The 21,803-nt window shown below is 39.1% G+C and overlaps 1 protein-coding gene across 1 annotated transcript in view; it reads right to left on the bottom strand.

The window, feature by feature from the left end:
• PITPNC1 (phosphatidylinositol transfer protein cytoplasmic 1) overlaps nt 1-21,803 on the bottom strand; it is an 83,144-nt gene that overhangs the window by 40,042 nt on the left and 21,299 nt on the right. Inside the window, exon 2 of the mRNA XM_064395270.1 lies at nt 1,972-2,120. Within this exon, the coding sequence (XP_064251340.1) occupies nt 1,972-2,120 (149 nt within the window). The remainder of the gene's footprint in view (nt 1-1,971; nt 2,121-21,803) is intronic.

Below are 21,803 nucleotides of genomic sequence, written 5' to 3'. Positions count from 1 at the left end.
TGGTTATTGTTGTTTTTAGCATATTTGCCTGCCTACCTATCTTCACCAGTACAGAACATCCTGAAAAAAATAACTTTATGAGCAAAACACAGATTATATTCAGAATTGCTAGCAACTCCCAGTCACAGACACACATGAATTCTTCCAAGGTCCACTCCAAGGAAAGATAATATCTCTATTTCAGCAGTACAGGTATGAGGATCACATTAGCTTTTTTTCTTTTCCTTATTTCCTTATTTCTCCTCCATCCAGATGAAGTTCAGTCTCAAATTTCTTTAAGAGATATCAGTTCAGATCAAAATAGAGCAAAGCAAAGTTTGTTAGGGCAGTGGACCCAGAAAGAAGAAAAGCTGAGGGAGAGAACTGTGCTGGTGGAAGTTGTGTTCCTCAGCAAGGCAGGCAGAGGAGAAGTTTCCAGCACATCCTGTATGGAAGCACATCTCCTTGAGTGAAATCCTCCAGAGACATCCTGGCCTCTCAGCAAAATCCACAGCAGCCTGAAAACCTCCTGATCCTTTCCACAAAGCTTCAACAGAACTGCAACATTTGGTGGCATTGTGATACCACAGCCAGATTCAAAGAGCAAATCTGGTGATGGAGGATTCAGGATTATCATTAAACTCAGTGAACCTGACTTCAAACATCCATCACAGCTTTAGGTAACTGTCCTGAGTTGTTGTAGGCACAAAGATTTGCTTTGTTCATGTTTGCACCCATTTTTGGCTAAGAAATCCTGATTTCCATTGCCTGCACTACCAGGAATCACGTGCTTCCCAAGTGTGGCTTGTACATGGTTTCTACGTTCTTGTGGTCATTCTGAATTGCCCTGAAGTGGCAATTCTGAATATGATCTTCTGTGCTTAAAGCCTTATTTTTAACATGCAGGAAAGAAATACCCAGAAACACTTTTCAAAAATCCACAACTTGTGGGAGCTCTACAATGGGAACACATATATTGATAGTCCTGTATCTAGCCTGTGAGAGAGCACTTACAATCACAATAATATTAAATGTTGGCAAGATATATATTATTGAACTCTTCTGTGTGTGTGTGTGTGCAACATCACTGGTGATTCAATTTGGCCTGAATTAAGGTTAGATATGTCAGGTTTGCAGTGCAGGAGGAACTTGTAATGTAGAAGCAATAGCCTCAGTGTTTGTATGCTCACTTCAGAAATGCTGCAGAGCATAAGTTTAATACAATGAAACAGGCCCAGGGGAAAAGAAGAACTTCAGGAAAAGCAGAGGTATTCAATTAAATCAGCAGTAGTAAAAGTGGGAACAGATTGTGCAATATATCTCATATTGCACAAATATATACATCTGAACATCTCCAGCCCGTGAGTGTGGAGACGTTGAACCTCAGCAGTATCATTTCAGCACAGGAAGACAAAAACTTCACTCTAAGAAATCATGGAACTTCAGGGAGAAATCCCCAGATTTTCCACCGTGTCTTTAAGCCTAATGATCCAGAAGGCTGATATTTACAATGGTCATTCATAATGTCAATTAACTTTGCTGAGGCAAAATACAGTCAACAAAAATGCTGGCTTTGTGACATGATTATGAGGTGAGAGAAACTTAAATCTTTTTAATGGTTCAATTTTGTTTTTCTTGAAGGGTGGTTTTTTGCTGGTTTTGCTGTTTAGTTTGTTTGCTCCCCCTCCCCAACGATTTTGGAGAACAGAATGACAATTAAGTGTAGAAGAAAACAAAAGTTCTGATTCAGTATATTCTGAACTCCAATATATATTAATATTTTTCCTTATATTCCTTATAATTCCTTCTTGTGGAGGAGAATTATATGCTCTAGAAGGAATAGCAGGTAATTCCTCTATTTCAAACCACTGATCTATCCCACCTCCCCATGGCTACCAGGAAACATCTTTTGAAACAGAAAGGCTGTTGCCTGCATTCCTTGCAAATTTTTCTTGCAGTCCATGCTGGGAGAAGCAGTTCTACTGCACTTGCCTGTTGAGATAGACTCGTTTTTCTGTTAGCTGACCATTGCCATGGTTGGGATCTTCATAGGGCTCGTTCTGCACCACTTCCACACCCTCCCCTCGGTCACTCTGCTCATGGCTGTGCTTGCTGATCATGTACAGCTGTCCAATTCTGTACTGCAAGGCAAAACCAAGAATGAAGTATATTAGTTTTATGTTACACGTGTATTTAAAAGCCAATCTTAGTCAATTATATACTACTATGTGTAAATAAAAGGTAGTGTGAAGGTGAAAACCAGTATTTTTGGGGTCCTCCTATTATCTTATGAAGTCCATGGTGTCACTTGTGGAAAAAATAACAAAACCTGTGTGCATACAAATGTAAAGAATTAGGCCAGTCCTCTATTATTAGACTATGTATTTGCAAGTATATTAGTTAAGACTAAGTAAACAGTTAATCTAGTGCTTCCACATGCTGAAATGTAAAGGACTTTAACCAACAGGTGGGTTGGTCAAATTCTGTGGGACACAGGATTCTCCTGCCCTGCCAACACAATAAAGCCCTGCAATAAGATTTGGGGTAAATATAGCTGGTCCACAGAGACAGGAGCACCAGCTCTTAAGGAAAAAAAACCCCATATAGACTCCAAGTCCTTTGAGAAAAGCAGTTTGAGTCACTTGGCAATATTATTAAAATGCATTTAAGCACTGTAATGATAATTTTTCTATAGACTCTCAAGTAACTTAGGAAGCCAAACACTGAGGATTGGCCCAACTTTGCTATCACCAAAAATAGATTGTTGCACTTGATTTTTTTCTCTCTATGTCTTGTATCTGCATCAGGGCTTTAGTCTCCAAAGAAATCTATCAAAAATACATTGTTGAACTTTCATTATCAAAGGTTTTGGAGTAAAGTTGTACCTTCCCAATCATATTCTGGTCTGAAATTTTATTCTCAAGTCCTTTGCACCCTCTTGAGCATACCAGGGTTCTTCCAATAAACTGTCTTTGGAGCTATCCAGTTTTCTTGACTGGACCCCTCTCTCCCTCAGAGCAATTTGTTTAGGCAGATACATGCTAATCACTTCAATCACATCAATCCCCCTTCAAATACACAGAACAACCTGTTAATTTAGAGAATGGCTGAGCTACCACACAAGCTGCCAAGTACCAGCTCAGCACAGGCAAACAAAAGGCTTGTGACAGTCTGTCCTCAGAAAACTCGATGAGATTCTTGTGGTTATTGCATATTATAACAGCAAACCTATCACATACTTTAAAGAGCCCAAATCAAAAGAGAAATTAGCTCAGAAAAAACCCCAAACCATCACAAACCTTACTAGCAGCTGGCAACAAGACAGTCTTACTAAACAACATGACAAGGAATAGGAGGATGCAAGGCACCCTATACTAGTTCCTCAGTTTTGCATAATCCAATTTTTTTCCCCTATAGCAACAGGCCCCAAGAAGGTATGAAATTTGGAACTTGCATCTTGATTTAAGAGTCTTAACATTGTTTTACTTGCTAATCCTACCTTTGTCTCTACTGAATCCTTTTTCTCTATCTCATCATATTTGAACATTTTGTCCTTATCTCAAAGGCTCTGAAGAGCCACAGACCACACACATAGCTTTTAACTAGATCCATGACAAATTGTTTTCTCTTTTTCTCTAACAAAAATGAATGTATTGGTGCACAGTGAAGGCAAAGTTTGCAGTACATTTGATTTGACCAATTAGTACAGTTTGAAAAAGAATAAATTTCAGGCACACAAAGCTGTTCTTCAGGTCTGAAATCAAAGCAACACACTTAAAAGCTGAATACAAGTTGAGAAAAAATGCTTTGCCTTTAATTAGATATGTATCAATTAGACCACCTGGGAGCACAGGCTTCCTGCCTGTAGAGTGATAAGGATGGCAGAAAAGAGGAAGGTGATAAGGTCCTTATCTTCTAATGGAAAGGAAGAGGTCAGTAATTTATATCCTGTGGAATATGAAAAGGTTAGGTGAGGAGTAGAGAGAGGAATTACAGTTTGACATAAAGTCAATATTTCGATCATGATCTCTATTGGGATTTTTGTTATCCCATAAAGTTATGAATTTTAGTTGCCATGGACACCTCTGGAAAGTGTTTCATAATTGCACATATCAATTTCCTATGTCCATATAGTCCTTTGCAATTTTGCCCTCACTTTTAATGGTCGAATACAAACACCTCAGTTTCGGTTGGAAATGTTGGCTCAGAAATATCAGGATGAATGTACTTTCCTACTGACAACCAAATGTGGGGTGGTACTGATGCTCTCAGCAACATGAACCCCCACAACACCATGTTTGGTTTTTTTTGTTAACAGGTTGTTGTTCTTTCATGGACCCACCCCACCATAAAATGCTTGCAAGATACCAAATCCCAAAGACTGTAAATGAATCTGAGCAGAAGTGTAAGGGAGCTAAGCCTTGTGCCCACCCTGCAGATGAGGGTCACTGCTGTCAAAGCAACTGCAAAGTCAGTGCTTAAAGGAAGGTTTTCCTCTGCTGAGGCTCAAAATCAGCCATGTTCCAGTCATGCCCACGATCTCACAGAAGGTATCCAGGCAGCCCAGCATGGTGCCTCCCATTTGGAAGATGCTGAAGGGAACAGAAGGCACCACTGCTGGACAGCTCTCCTGCAGGAACACCACAGCTCCTGGCCTTCTGCAGGCGATGACTTTCCAGAGCTGTGCATCTGACACCAGCCAGTAGAAATATCCACCTTCAAAGGCAGCTTGGATGGAGCCCTGAGCAGCCTGGTCCAGGGGGTGACAGCCCTGCCCATGGCAGGGGATGGAATGAGAGGAGCTTTGAGGTCCCTTCCAACCCAGCCCATTCTGTGAGGACTGAAGTGGCCGGGCAGTCCTGCTGGAGAGGAGCTGCATTCAGCAAAGGAAACATATTTGTACATGTACTTTAAAGGAGCTAACTTAGCACTTTGGTGTGCTATTAGTTTGTTTCTACCTGCTGTATAAAATGTTAAAATCATTCTAGAGCAGAATGGAAAATGTTAACTTCCAAAATAATAGTACTTTACTAAATCAGAGAGTGCACAACTATTATTTCAGATAAAACAGCATTTTTTCAAGTGTATGTTTCTATTTACATGAATAAAATCCAAGGCAAAGATGTGCCTTTTAGAACTTGCTGGAATTTAAATGCCTGAATAAAAAGTCACAGCTTTTTCTTAGTTCCTATGGATGTTGTGGAGAAATAGCACTTAAGAATCATTTCACAACAGTAATTGATACACATTATTCCTGCAAGAGTAAACTGACATGCTGCTACTATTTATTTTGCTCTATCACAGCCTGAATTTCTGTGTTCTTAGCTGTAAGATAATTTTCCAAGACCATCTACTGTTTCAATGAATTCAGTAAAATTTCACACAACGGCACCTGATACAAATTTGAATCTGGAGCAAAACTCTTTGTAAATGCTTCAGTTTAATACGGGAAAATTTATTCAATATCAGAGCAAGAACTTCAATAAACAAATGCACAGAATGTGGAAAAACAGCTCTGATGTTTCCTAAGCCCTAATGAGTGAGACTTTGTCTCGGTGGTGACTTGCCTGCTCCTTCAACAGGCAGATGGTGTTTGCTGTTGGGATTTAGTCACACAAGAAACAAGGTTCATGCTAGCAACAGCATAAGGATGGTCAATCTGATTTTGTTTAAAATTATAAGTGAGACCAGAAGCATTTTTATTCCTCAGATAGGAGGGAAAAAAAAATTTAAAAGGGGTCCACCCCACCCATCTTTCATTTGCAGAGCTCCCACCATCTCCAGCAGGAGCTGCACAAGAAATCTTTGTACAACCATGTCTGAATTTTTTCAGCCTATTGCTCAGGTTTTGATTTAATGCAAGTCTCAGAGTACAAACTTTCAAACTTCAGGTGGAATATAAAAAAATAAAACTCTCTCAAAGGAGAAATTATGCCAAAATGATCTCATATCTGAAATTTTCATATGACTCCTTGAAGTTGTTATCTGAATGCTCACAGAAAATTAACAGTTTTATCATTGGCTTCATCTTACATAATTCTCATATTCAAAAGAATGGTTGAACACTTTCATCTACATTTACTTCTCTGTAACTAGTCTAAACCAGCAGGGATGGTGCTGCCATTTCAATTTGTTCAATTTTTTGTTCTAAGCCAGTAGTGAGAGCCCTTCCTGCAGAGAGGAGCTGGAGTCCAGAAGACACTGAGTGTCTTTTCTGCCTGCTCAAGGCAATGACTGTTTGGTGAGCTGCATTTTGACAGTGGAAAGTATTTCTCACACATGTTCATGCTAAAACACGCCAGTGGCTTCTAGTCCTGTTCTCAGAAAATTGCAAAGGTAAAACAGAAAAAAAGAAAAAAAGCAGCAACAACTAAAATGAAACAGATTTGTCCTCATGCACAAAGGCAGCTCTGAAGGTTCCACCCTGCCTCCACTGATGGCAACAGTTGTTTTTTCATTGAGCTCAATTTAGTTAAGATTTATTTCTAGCAAGAAAATACAATGAATCAGCTTCATTATCAGTTATATCAGTCCAGCTACACTGAAACCAAGGGCATTGATTATGGTAAAAGAGTAGCAATTTTATTAAAGAATTCTGATTTATAGAATGCTGTCTCATTCACAGAAAACAATCTTACAATTGATTGATACATTTCTGATGTATTTTTAAGTCTTAGTCTTTGCAAGATGCTGCGTGCTCCTTGTGGATGTGTTCCAGGACTCAGTTTTTGGTTTTTTTTTTTTACTAAAAGTATTAATAGGAATATTATTTAACACTTTTCCACATTGTGAATTATTTAAAACAATTGCTGATTATTCCTCAAAGGATCATCATGACACAAACATGGTGATCCCCAGGTAAGTTACTTGTCCAAACATGCACAGCCCATCACTGCCAGCAATCTCTTCCCAGCAGTTTTACAGAGATATTTTACCTCTGGAATAAATTGTTTGGAAATGTACTTGAGTAAATATCTTTGTTTAGGACGATACACTGAGGTTTCCTATTGTGTTTGTTTTGATGTTGAGGGCATTGTTTTCAGGTCCTGATCAAGACATAAGCCCTACACTGCTATGGATATGAAAAGCTTCCAGTTAGACACTGAACACAATGAAGAAAGTATTAACCTTACTTCATGTTTGATTAATTTAAACAGAAATTAATACATCAACCTTAAAAAATATGTCTGCGGTAGAGCAGGGAATTTAGCCTCCATGATTCCAGCTCAGTGCTGTTACCACAAGACACACCTGTAATTTCTTTTTAATTCTTAATGATAATTACTTAAAGAGAAGTGGTTTCTCTAATCTCCCTCACTAACCATAAATCCTTCATGTTGGTATTATTAGACATCATTTCATCTGCAGTGGGTGAATCCTGATGCATCCCTCACGTGTGAGGAACTGCAGCCCTGGCTTGTGGAGCACTGAGGTTGTGCCCTCTGATCCCCAAACTCCTGTAGGTGATGATTCATGGCTATTAACAATAATTTCAGGAACTCTTTTCCATGACACAAGCTTCAGCTTCTGACAAAGTGATTTGTTTGCCTTGTTATTAAAATTCCTACATTGGTTTTAACAAGAATAGAGGAATGTGCAGTGTGCTGGTATGTGATTTGTCATGTATGGGTGGGTTTGTGTTGGCTCCTCCTTGGTTGCTTTTGGAATTAGGAATTTGGTTTGGTTTGGTTTCAGTTGGGGCACAGAGCCACCACTTTGCAAGCAGTGGAGGTGGGTATCTCTTGATAACCACAGCTCAAGGTTTTACTGCAGGACATTGCCATGGAGAGAAATCAGTCAGACTTGTTACCACTGAAATAATCCCTTTTTCCTCGAGAGGCAGAAAAGAAAGCAGGAAGAAAATAAATTCAATGTAAATTTGAACTTGGAAGTCTCTCTTATGTAGCACAATTTACCAGTGTGAAAGTAGGGGTTTATATTTCCAAAACAGTGATTTTCCTGGTAAAATAATGACATTGTGGGCTGGGGTCCTGTGAAAAGAGGGCTGCTGGGTTTGGCTGCTTGGGAAATTCTGCAAGGAAAGCATGAACAGTAAACAGAGAAGGCAGAAGGGGGTGGTTCTTACAGCCCAGTGCAGTGCTGTGCAGAGATTCCCAGCCTGCTGACCTGACCCTAAATCTCCTTTAGCCTGGCCAAACAGCAGTGTGGAGTCTGCACTAATGGACTGTTTGACTTCTTGTTTCTAAGCTAAGATGTTTAGAGCAAACCAGGCACGTTTGCACTGCATTCTCTTTGTCATGTAGAAACATCTGAAGTGCAAAGAAGTTTTTAGGAACTGGTATTTTAAATGGCTGTCCCCAAGGCACAAATATGAGAAAGTAGCTCCAGGAGCAAAGGTAGACTTAAAAATGTTTGTCCTCAAAAGGAAATCTGTTTTTATCTATACAAAAGATCAATCAAGGAATAACACCAAACATCTAGGTCCTAAAGTCTAAATCTTAGCATAATTCACTGTAGTGATTTGAGGGCCCAGCAAATCACGCAAATTATTTGATTGTATAAATGTCACTCCCTGCAGTAATATATAAAGAATCTGACCAGTCAGAGTTTAGAGTTGAGCTTGAAATTTTTCTTTCAACTAATTCCTTCATGCATCTGTGAATCACAAAGCACTACACATCTGCTGACTTGCATCAGCAGTATTCTTTACTGTTGCCCAAATTCATGGGAACATGCTTTTGTAGTCTCACAAACTAACAGTTGCAGTAGGAACAGTTGACTTTTGCATGCTGTGAAGTGCCATTCTTACTGCTTTTATGTTTGCTTTGCCTTTTCAAGGAAGAAATTACATCCTTAAGATACTTTATCTGCCTAAATTCCCATGAATGACAGTTCAACAATGACACACTGGATGTTGAAAGTCAGTATCTCCCTCTGGTATTTTCAGCTGAAGCAGCATTGCCCACTCCAAGTTTACAATACCCCGGCACATAGTGGCTTACAGCTAAACAAGTGCTACTGAAACCAACAGGAGCAGGACTAGATCTCTGCTTAATAGGTGTACAATGAAAATGAAAATAAATGAAAATTAAGTTGCAAATGTTCAGCTTTCATGCAAATGGTTTGCCAAATATAGCTCATGTCCTGTTCAAATTGTAGTCATTTTATGCTGCTACACCAGCTGTGCTATTGAGAAAAGCCAGCTGTTTATCTGGAGTGTACAAGCTCATACAATTTTTAAGAATCAGTTTTTATTAACAATATTTTACTGTGAGTCAGCTGGTTACATTTTTCAAGCATGTACACTATGTGCTTTGTACATAAATACTGATGATATTCTATTATGTAGATTTAGCCATGTATTTCCTGCAAGGAATGCAGATACATTTCCGGAGGCTGTCTCAAAAGTCCTCTGTGCACATAAAGAACAGCTAAAAGGGACTCTGTGTGTCTTGAGCAGTCTGTCAGTGCTGCACCCTGACCACTCTCCACATCTTCTCAGCCCTGTGTACGAGTACCTGCTCTGATTGTCTGCAAACATGCCCTGCCTTGATTCCAGCTTCCTGCTTTTCATGCACAGTTCACTCTGCTTTACAGTGCACAATCAGTTTGATAACTATCAAACATTACTGAATCTTCTAAGGCAGAAGCATATTTTATTTGTTTGCAACAATTCATTCATGAGGTCGTTGTTAATTTAAATCCTGAAGCTCAAGGAGTTGTTCAGTAAATATCTTAAAATTTTAACTTAGAATGCAGTAAAATGAAGTAAAACTGCAACATAATTTTTGTAGAGGTTACTAAAGGTTTTTCAATGACATAAACTCTTTTCCTGATATTCCAGGAAAACACTATTTCCATTTCAGATATTCCAAGAACAGGCAGAGTGGAAAAGTGTGGGCACTCTTCTTGATCCCTGTCACCAATCTCTTCCCAGCAGCAGGCACGAGCCCTGCACATGGGGTGGCACAGGACTCCATTTCACTCACAGTGGAATGGAACATTCTCCATGGCTCAGTGATGGTGATGGAGAAGCTTGCTCTATTAAACCTGACAGCAAAAGCTGTTACCTGTTTTTTCCATTAAAACAAAGAGGATCTGTGGAGGGGAAGAGAAGAAACTGATTCATATGGCCTGCATATTAAACACATTTGAGCTGGCCAGAGCTGGGATGTGCTGTGGCCAGCCAGCCACAGAGGGTGGCAAAGGGCTGGGCTGCAAAGCTGGATTTGAACAGGGAGGTTGACTTCTGTGAAGTGCAGGATTTAAAAAATTTAGTTATTTTAATTCAGTTCAGTTTAAGCTGGGAGTATTTAGAATTTCATATGTCCTTTGACCCTTTCAAAATTCAATGAAGTGCAGAAATAGACTTGAGAGTTAGGTTTATCTTTAACTATAAATGGACCAAACACGTGTGCATCTATTCATGCTTTTAGAAATTATTTTCTCTTTTTGCATGGCTAATGGTATTTGCTTAATGTTTAAGTAGAACTTCTTTCCCCTCAGGCTCCTTTTCTCTAATTACTCTTCTTCAGTAATTACTCATTTTTATGACTTGAAAAATCTCTCTCACGCCAACACCATCAACTTTCAAGTGCAGAGAATTCAATGCTTTCAGAATAAAATTTGAGTAAACTTTGAGTTTAGAAGCACCAAAGAGACTACAAAGGATTCCATAAACTTTGTCAGAATCACAGCAGGGAATAATTCTGCAATTACATTTTTTGGCAAGCAAGTTCCTTACAATGCATTTTAGGCAATATAATTCTGCTTATAAATATGGAAAAATGAGAACTTTCTTAGTACGCACAATCTACAATGAATAAAACAGCACCAGAATTTAGTACTTAGTAGTAACAAGCTGAACAAGACAAATTCCAATCTGCCTTCTGATATTTTATTCAGAAGAAAATGAAATTTTGTTTGCCTCTTACAGTGATATAAAAATATATTCACAGTCCAGAATATTTCATTTTATTATCAGAAATACTTCATCCTACTTTCTGATCTTCTAAAATAAAATTGATTCCAATTTAGTTTATAAAATGCACTTGTTTTATTCCTGCACCCTATAGATAAAAATAATATAAAGAATCCAGTGACTGTAAATAGTTGAGGTCACTCCTGCATCTCTGCATCTCACACAGGGATCAGGATGATGAAAATATTAAGGTTATCTGAAGTCATCTGATGGAAGGAAGCACATGAGAGCAATTGCATAAGAAGGAAATTAAGACATACTTTCCTCCCCAGATTTTTGAGATACACTGAAGTCTCAAAACTAATACTGAAAGAAGATATAATTTTTCCATTTTAGTTAATTAGAACAAACATTTGCAATTTAAGTACCTGCTCTATATATCTGTGACGAAATGCCCCCATGCTGAAATGAATCACTACCGTAGGAACTTATTACTTTTGTACCTATGTCTCTGCTACATGCATGAATCTGTAATAAATCTTGGGAGGACATTTAGGGGAGAAATTTGTTTGCCTGCTACTGACTTATGGAAAATCAAAACTGCAGCCAAATAAACTCTCGGGCAGGAACCTGGGTTTTGCTGTAGAACAAAAAGCAGCTGAGACACCTGGGGGTGCACATGCTGGAGGTGTCAGGGTGCTCATGTGTTTGTCTAGAGTTAGAGCACACAACCTTTCATTTCAAACTTCTCCACCTTGAAGGTGCAAGTTCTCTGATGATGTACAGCTGAGCAGAACTGCTGCCTTCCAGCACTACGCAGAACAGAAGCTCTTACGTAAGTATAAGCAAAATTTCCAGGAAGGACCACATTCCTGACTGAAAAGCTTCCAGAGCAGACATTCCTTCCATACCACATATAGACTAAAGGGAGGATGAAGGCAAAGAATTCCTGACAAGGGACTCTATAGGCTTAATTCAATTTTATCATAATCCAGGAATGTGAAGCTGTATGTTCTCCAGATGTTTTTGCCAGATGGGGCCACATCCACCAGTTCTTCTCTGGTTTTAGTGTTCTGTAAGGGAAGTCTAGAACATTACACAAACACAGCATCTCCTCTGGGACAGAACCTGAAAACGGCGCAGAGGGAGGTGCAGGAAACTAAAACCTGCAGATTTTAACCAACACGGAAGAATGACGTGGGATCATCACACTTAGGAAGATTAGAGAGGGTGATCCTGTTTGGGTAAAATGGGATATAATTTCTCAAGCTTATACAACAAATATGTATTTCTATATTCCACAGAGCTACCTGCACTCTGATTATGCAGGGGCTGTAAGACACAACTGGCAATTTATCAGTGCAGATATCAGCATCTGAGAGAATCCAGTGGGACTAAGGGAGCCTTGACCATGCACCAGGGAATTAAAAAACTCTTCTAGGACAGATATCCTTGCCTTACCCCTTTGGATACCAAAACCAGAAGTAATGATCAGCAGGAACAGCAGAGGAATGAGCAGGTCCTGGTTTTGTGCTGGACTGAAGTAGCTTGTACCTCACCAGTAACAGATAAAGCAGTTTCTCAGTACCTCTAAGTGGAAATATCTTTCTTTCCGCCATGAGAATTTTGTTTTGTGATATGGCCTTTTGGAAACTTCCAAGTACAAAGAAGTTTCCAAAAGGCCACTTCAGCTGGAACAGATCCTGTGGAGTCCAGTGGAAAGCCTCTCCTGTTGACTGCAGAGCTTTGCACGTAAGTGAACAAACAGCCTTCCTGCACTCCCTGCTCCAGTTAACCACTTCCTCCTTAGTGAGAGCCAGCTGCGTCACTTGGAACCGGTCCTTTGGGTATAAGAGTTCATGGTGCACTGCAGCACCAGGGAATAGAGCTGAAAGCTATAACAACAAAATGTATAAATAGATAAGAATTCTGTATGGAAACCTGGTTTTCTTCCTGCAGTCTCTCAGAGCAGCACAGTGCTCTGAGACAGTCATGGGAGCACTGTTTACGTGAGTACTCCAGGCTGGAATCTGCTAAGACACATGTTTGAAATGGAAAACATGTAGCTCAAGGACTTCAAATGCACACACCCTGTAAAAATCTGGGTTTGGAAAAAGTCAGAGAATTAATGTAAAGCATTCTGCTGAAGACTTCAATAATTGACAAAACCCTAAACAAAAACCACACACACACAAGCTGAACAAAAACCTCTCCTCACCAGAGTCTAAAAATACAGTTACAAAGAGATCATCACTTCCTTTCCTGCCACCCAGGGCCTTCTACTCCTCAACTGCTCCTGTCATTGGTTCAGACTCAGAGAGGAAGTGGTTGCTGCAGCAATGGCAACCCAATGAAAACTCTTTATCTCCTACGTTTTTGATTTTTTTATAGCATGCAGAAAGATCAGACAGCAAGAGCACAAACTTGTTGCATGGCAACACAGTTTGACCTTCTCTATTACTTTTCATAAAGATAAAGAATTCAGACAAACTTAGAGAATTCTTTGACATATGTTGTGCCTGTAAATTATTCCTTGGGAAACACAAAAAGGTATAATTCTGGAAAAAGATGGAAAAAAAATTTAAAACACTAATGAAACTCACTAAAAATGTCCATGCCCAAGCAGGTCTCACAGGCTGGTCAGTAATCTAATTTCAGTCTAACATACTTGTAAATGCATGTGGTTCAGTCAAACATGTATAGCAGTACATGTATAGCATTACTTAAAAGTAATGTCTGCATTACTTTTAACTTAAAACATTGCTTTTATAGCGCTTTAGATAATTTCTACTATTTTTACAGGCTTGTGCTGTGAAACATTCTTATGACAAAATTTTTTAGTCTAAACACTTTTTGAAGTCTCAGCTTTGTTAACCAGATAATGCCATGCTTTAATGGGAACACTCAGGGATTTCTCCAGCAGCTCAAAGGCTGGGTCGATGAATTTCCTCACTAACAAATCAAGTGCACTTGTGGACAGTTTGTCAGATTTGTTTTAAATCTCTCTCCCTTATTTGAAAACTTTTGGGGTGGGAAGAGAGGGAGAGGATGTCACACTGACTGATAGGTGTTACCAAAACAGTGAAACCTCTAACATGTGGTACTTCATGCTGGGCTTGGGAGCTTGACTAGGAAGATTTTAGCAAAGTAGTTCAGGGAACAGCTTTAGTGGGAGCTCATGGCAAATGTTCCTGCAGGATCCACACTGTCACTTTCCAGACACTTGTTAATCTTTAGAATATTCCATTCCTCTGTGTCTCACGTTCATTTACAGAATGAATACATATAAGGAATGTTAATGGTTAATTATGCAACCTGGAAACCTAAATTCTCTATTTCTATCTCTTTTTTTTTTTTTTTTTTTTCTGGTGGTTGTTTTGCCTTGTGCTCTGTATGGACTGCAGGATTCTTCTGAGAGGCAGATAACCATCTGGGCTCTCTGAATTCCTCACTGCCACGGCTGAACTGTCTCCAGCACCTCAGACACACAAATTAAAGCTACACAGTGGAACAGCAGAGCAGGAATATTCCTCAGCATCTGATGCACCTACATCCCAATCCCAGATCAGCAAAGCCACCACAGACAACCTGCCTAAGCAGTGCTTCTTTAATATTTTCTTCTATCCAGGCCACTGACAATTAGTTAAACCCAAATAAATTAATGCATCTAATGCTACTGTTTGATTGAAAGGATGGTAATGAGCAGTTTGCTGCCTCAACTGGTCACAACTGAGAGGCAGCCACCAGTTTGGCTCTGTGGGAAGCTCACAGTGTCACTTCTTTTGGAGCCACGTGGTCATCTTGCTGTGAGCACAAATGCTGGCAAGTAGGGCAATGTGTGGGAAGAATTCTGGCATTCCCAGTGGGATCCATCAATGCACACAAGGTTTATGTATATTTTCTACTATCTATATATTCTTTAGACTCTGTATACTCGAGTTGACCACACTAAACCTGCCATGCCCATTGTCTTGTGATTCTGAGTTGGCTCCACAGCCACCTGATATAATGTGGATCATCAATAACTCATACTAAATAAACAAATAACACACAGAAATGAAGTTACTTTAGAAAAGAAAAAGCACTCCAGATATACAATAAAATATAAATGATAATGTAGTGGTCTTAAGAATAATATTTAATGCCAAAAAGGGGGCGGAAATGAAAAAATCAAAAGAAACTTTTTATTCCAAATTGTTTTTTAAAAATTTAAATTGCAAAACCAATAATTACTATTGAAAAATATTTAAGGTGTTTAAAATGAGGCCTAAACACAGAAGATAAGTTAATGTTGCAAAAAAGCTGGTTTAGGACAAGGAAAGATGGAAGGTTGTATTCAGGGCTGTTGGATGACAAGTGCTTTCATGTCATTTTCCCATGGCACTTAGTGACATTAAAACTACAGAATCTGGCAAGCGTGACTGATTATTGCTTTATTTTCTCATTCCTCCTATAATTTCTAAGACACAAACACATAATGACCACCAATAGAGAGTACAAAGCTTAGATCCAACAAGCAAACAGGGCTTCCAAAAGGACATACTGTGTGTTTAATTCAATTGGTTTTAGTGACGGGTCAGGGCTCTTCTTTCACAGCTCAGAGGATTCCCATTGCCCAGTTCTGCCTGAGCTACAGGGAACAAGTAAAAATTTTGCATTCTAGCACCTGAATTACAGTGAGTGGAAGAAAGAAAATGAAGTGTGGGTTTCAGCCTTGGGTTCATATAATATTTCCTGTGTTACCTGTCAATGCTGCTTCATGAAGGCCAGAAAATTCCACATGGAGCAAAACTGCACCACAGTTCCCCCCAAAGGTACAAATCCCAGCTCTCATGGCTGTCTTCTACCTTCCTCTATTTTTTTTTTAATGGGCAGAATAAGCTAGAACAAGGATGACTATGCAGCATTACGGATCATTATGGACCTGGCTTTTGGTGGCCCCCTAACAAAATTTAGGAAACTGCTTGAGCAGCACCAAGCACAGGACTGGTAGAGAACACCCTGACTGCAGCTGACTCCCTGAAAGTCACTTCATTTTCGGAGCTAGAACTCACAAACTGGAGACTCAAACTCACATGTAGCTGCCTTAACTTGGGAAGGCTCTTTTTCTTAAAAATAGACCTTCCATTTCTCCTCTCAGACCTGATGTGTGCTACAGAGACACAAAATGCTTCTTCTGCAGCCAGAAGGTTTGAATTTGAGGCTTGCTATTTGTATAGTTATTCCAGTCCTCAACTGTGCCACAAAGCCCTGACAGCCCCAGCTATTCAACACCTGACTTCCCTGACACAACGACAGCCAGGATGGCTAAAGGTCATTCATAGCAATAAATACCTATGAACAATCAAGTTCCTTTTTTTTTTTTAATCTGTGGACATGAAAGGATAATTCAGTAATTTCATTACAGCAGGAAGATCAAACTAGCATTGGTTTTCCACTTACTATTGAAGGCAGCCCTGCAGGGCTGAAATATTACACCAGTCCTGGCCATTCCATTTTTAGTTCCTTTTCTTTCCTGTTCTTTTCTATCCATTGGTGAGATTCATATCACAAACCCCTAAACCTGTACAAAAGAGATGCTTTTATCTTTGCAGCTGAGGTGCCTGTGAAGTCAGAATGATGTGAAAGGTTTTCTGCATTTAGTACCTTTGCACGTGAGGAACTGGCAGACGTCACTGTGGTGTCACTGTCCCAGCTTTCTGAGGACACACATTTAGGGATACAATGAAACACAATATGGACTTTCTCAAGTCTAGAAATGCAATCCTGAAGGGAAACTTGCAGAGACACTCTTGCCTCTCCACTCATCCATAGACCAAATGTTTCCTTAAGGCCATTTGAGTGACATTTCTTCTTCCAATGACAACAGAAGGAAAAAATGACATTAAATGAATTCTCAATTGCCATTGCGTATCGTCCTCAAAATTTTCTACACATCACAACAACTTCATTGAAATTCTTAAAATTGCAATTGCCTCTGCAAGAATTCAAAACTATGAACAAATATGTGGTGTTTTAGAAATACAATGAAAGATAGAAGAAATTAATCTCAGTGTCTCAGAAAACACCATCAGCCTGAAGATTTGTATAAGTAGTTATTAAGTGAGAAGCTCAAAGAAGTGGACCTGCCTTGAATTTTCTTGAAATGAAAAATTAGATGTGGTTTTGAAGGTTATATGATAAAGATGCTGAAAGAAGATGAGTTTTAAGAGCTATCAAATAATTAACCTGTGAAACAAGATGAAAAAAAATAAAGAATAACACAGACATGGACTGCAGTGCAAGCTCAGTGTGGGCTGGCTCATTTGGCTGAACTGCTCTGTGCTCCCATGGTGAGATTGTTTCCAACACTGAGGCCAAGGTTTGCAGGCAATCCAGGTGGAGATAACCAACCCAATATTGCCCTCAGGACTGTCCCTATTCTCTTTGCTCTCTCCTAGCTTTTCTTAACTATAACTTCTTTTTTATTACTGTTTTTTTGGAACAAAAGATAAAGGACCTTATAACTGAAGCCTTATAACCATTTTTATCTCCTGCTGATCTGTATTTGACTTTACAAGGGCCACTGTCTTGCTGAATCTGGCCTGAAATATCAAAAGCAGCTGGCAGTTTGACTTGATCCAGTCTTGCTCTGACAGTAATTCCAATGAAGGCACTCTAGTGCATGTGTTGTGTATTTACTAGCTGTCTGTTTATATTGCTAACAGTGATGTTGATACTGCAGCAGGTTATTGCCAGTTAAGTAAAACACAAGTTTATGTTATCGTCAACTATTTCTTTTAACACTGACATAATCAGTGTATTGTGTAAATATGTAGTGGTATTTTTCTGTTAACAGAATTGTATTTAAAATTCATGTTATCAGTAGCAGCAAGTGGTTCATGTAAATGAAAATGAACCACTTACATTGAAGAGATTTGTATCTAAAGTATGAGCAGAGAAAGTAACAGATGACCAGTCATTAACTGACTAACAACTGCCAATACAGGAGATTCTTCTCTTGCTGGTAAAAACTCCACTGAATTTTAATTGCATGATGTTTTACTTGTCTACTTCAGGCTCAGAAAGCCACAATGAAAATGGCTCTGGAATGTTTCAGTTGCTGGTAAAAATAATAGCAATTATTAAATAAAAATGATTCATTGTATTGGAAATAAATGTCAGAATTTTTTTCCTTTGGAAGGCTCGTATGCCTACAGGGAGCTAGGAAAGGGATTTGAAATTCAACAGACATGTAGTCTTTGCATAAATACTTATGCATGAAAATCCCTTGGCTAAATAGAAACCTTTAAATTTAAGTCTTTGCAAATACAGCTCCATATTCTCAAAGAAGCTTTTTAGGGCTTTTCAGAATTATCAAAATACTCTGCTCTTACTGCATACTCTCACAGATCCTACTATATTTAGGATATATGTTTCTCATGTTCTTTATCACAGACTTATTTCTATTGCTTATTCTCTTCGATCATATGGCACTGTGTACATTTGAAATGCTCATTTTATCCATTACTCCCATTATCTCAAGTGCAGCAGCCTGTGCAGTGCATCCCAAGGTTCCAGCACGGTGATAAGAGCCAGCAGCTCACATGAGGCCGGATGATCACACATCACATGATGGCTCTGCCCATGGCAAGGGGTGGGACCAGATGACCTTTAAAGGTCCTTTCCAACCCGAACCATTCTGTGATTCTATGATAGTCAAGCTCTTTTTTTCTCAGAAGTTTGCAAAATCCCCCAAGATAATTACAAACAAAAACTAGGCTTAAGGAAATCTTAGCTTGTAAAGCCAGGCAGTCAGGAGCTATGGAAAGGGATGGATGTCTGATTGGAGCTAAATGCACTTGGGTACCTAAACACTGGCACAATTAAATAATCATGTACCACTTTTTCTCCCTATCTGAGGCAGTTGCATACTAATGTGGATGATTTTACGTAGGGCTTCTGCTCCATTTGCTGAAGTGCTGAAAAACATTCTGGGAAGGGCAAACAGTGCCAGCTCAAGGTCACATGAAGTGAGGACTCCACACGAGCGCGTATCCTCTGGGCATCGCCGGCACGAGGGCCCGGCCGTGATGCAGAAGGATGAGGAATGATGACATTTAAGCAATGACAAAACAAACCACTTCATCCCAAATTTTTCACAAGCAATTGCTATTCTCTTGTTTCTCATCTTCTGGGTACCCCACTTGACACAAGAGACCTGATTCGGAGAAATACTAAATATTTACCAGATTGCCAGCTGCTACAGGCTATGAGAACTCTTTTCCAAATCCACCCTCCAAGAGTTAAATACTCAAAAAAGGTGAATATTTTCAACCATTGTCTTAATACAGACTTTTGTCATCAGCAAAAATATAGAATTTGTCCATTTACAAAGTGTAATGAAAATAAATTGATTCATATTTAGTAAATATTCAGATAATTCAGTGATAAGCATTGCTCAAAGCCATCGTAGACACTGGTTACACTTTCAGAGATGTAGGTTAGTGGAAAAAAATACAAAAAAATTACATGGTGAAAACGTGGTGTTCACACCAGCCACACCCAGCCTTTTCAGAAGCCAGTTTTATGGAAACTATATTCAAAAAGCAGGCAAACCAAAATTTTATGGGCAATATTAATTTTGGCACCTCCTAATTCAAAGCGCCCTTGAACTCTTAAATTTTTTAGTCAGTCTGGGTTGATACCAAAATTACCATTTCCCTGCTGTTTTGGAATCTCTGCAAAAGGATAGAGGCTACTGAAATCTTTGCAGACAGGTGAAAATGAACTGAGGTGTCTCTGAGCTCAGAATGGCAGCTTGCAGATGTGCTTTTTCCTGCTTGTGCTTTTTTTTGTGGTTAAATAAAAGCACTCAGCTTTCAGTTCTTATCTTTTCAATGTGTTATATTCATGCTACAGGAAACAAACATCAGTATTTTCACCCTGTGGGTTTTTTTTTCTGAAAACAAGACATCAATACAGGGTAGAGCAAGCAACAGCAAAACTTCATTTTTTAAATTGGAGAAGCAGCAAAATTAATTTTGAAAGCTTCTTCGTTCACAGCTGAAAGGCTTTGTACAAAACTTCATCCTGGAGTGATATTTTCAGCTGTAATATAGGGGTTAGTAATGGAAATGCTGACAGGCCCATAATTATGGAAGCGGAGCGGGCACCACTATAAAGTATATCAGATAGGCAACTGCTTAAATTCAGTACAAGGTATCAAAAGATGTTCCTGTCTGTCCTCATTAAAGCAGCACTTGAAATTCCTTTTAACCTCTGTGACCCAAGCTATTAATTTGGTGTTCATCAGGACACATACACCAGGACTAACACTTGCATGAATACACCCCTTTCTGTGCTTCAAACCGAATTGGTGGATCATCCTAAATGGTTAAGCTCATAGAAACTGAAAAAATAAGTGGCAAGGCTCAAACATTTTATTTTACAGGACACAAACTGAAGTGATGTAAAGTAACAGAAAAATGACACACATTCCTGTGCTCTATGAGGATTTAAAGCTTCTCTTTAGATCCAGATAAGCAATGATATATTTGTGTGCACTATGGAATACTGAGGGGGGAAAGTGCCATCACCTCTGTTCACTGGATCTTGTTTGACAGCCACCTCATTTATTGGCATGAAACTCTTGATGCCTGCACAAAATTCCATGCACGCAAAGGAAAGAAGATCAAGCCTGAAGGTCCAGGAAGGCAGCTGGGTTAATAATATGCTTATAGCCTGTATAGATTTTAATTTATGTTGTTAATTCCAGCAAAAACATTCACTAAATTGGTAGCATCATTATGATGTGCACAGTATATCCTATTTCTGTAATATATAAATTCTGAAATATCATCTGACTGTTGTCTGCTGTAATAATGTTCTTTTCTTCGGCAGACACAAAGAGCAGCAGGAGGTTACCTTTGAATTATTTCCAACTGTATACTCTATATCATGACTCCAACAAACTCACTCCTATTTCCTTCTCTGCATTAAGGTGCATGAAAACTACAGAAAGAATGAATTGACCTCTCCTGCGTCTAACCAGAAAATCAAATTTTTGGTGCCAAGTTCTTCTGAACAAGCCCTTTTTCAAGAATAAAGAAATAGTTTTTTTAAAAAAAGTATGTGTTGCATTCTGTACAAATCTAGGTCTACAGCTCTTATCAAGTAAGTGAAGTAAGGAATGTCACATTCCACAGAAGCTTGCCTCACTGGAAATGGGATTGATGGTGTTTTTGATGACTAGGTAGAGAAAGAAAACATCTCACTGAACAGAAAGTACTTTCCCATGGAAAGCTGGAATAGTACTATTTTGAGTAATGCCCTACTTAAGCACAGGGACACCCTCACTGTGTCACTCACACAAACGTGATTTGCATGTTTTGATGGTTTAAAACTCTGCCTCAGACTACAGCAATGCCTTCTACAAGATGATTCAGAAGATTATTATATTTGCATATTTCCCCCATTCCTGGCAGCAAAAGCTTCCACGGGCCATCAATTCCAGGACTGCAGCCACCACAGGAGAGCAAAGCAGCAAAACAAAAAGGTCCCAACGTCCACTGATGTCACTGCTAATAAAATGTGGAGCACAACTGGGGCTGCCAGGATTCCTGCACTTATAGTCATGGGATGTTTCAATTTTCTGATCAGGAAAACATGTTTTCTCCTGAGGAGGACAGGATTTCAGATATCAACAGAGGACAGTGTAATTTTGTAGTTCCAGAACAAGGAGCCACATGAGGATTTTTGATTATTACCTCTCTTGCTGAAGAAGATGAGGCAGCAAAGCAAGAAGTGCCAGAACAGAAAAATGTACTGGCTTACCAAGCCAGGCTCATTCCTCCTAGACATCTACTGACCAGAAAAAACCTTGCTTCATCTTGTGCCATTTTGTCCATATTATACATAATCTAGCAAATCATCGGGTTTACAATTTTATTAACAGTCATTA

Source organism: Passer domesticus, chromosome 20, assembly GCF_036417665.1.
Source record: "Passer domesticus isolate bPasDom1 chromosome 20, bPasDom1.hap1, whole genome shotgun sequence".
NCBI lineage: Eukaryota > Metazoa > Chordata > Aves > Passeriformes > Passeridae > Passer > Passer domesticus.
The sequence above is the reverse complement of the archived record's forward strand: the minus strand, read 5'-3'. Positions and strand labels throughout refer to the sequence as shown.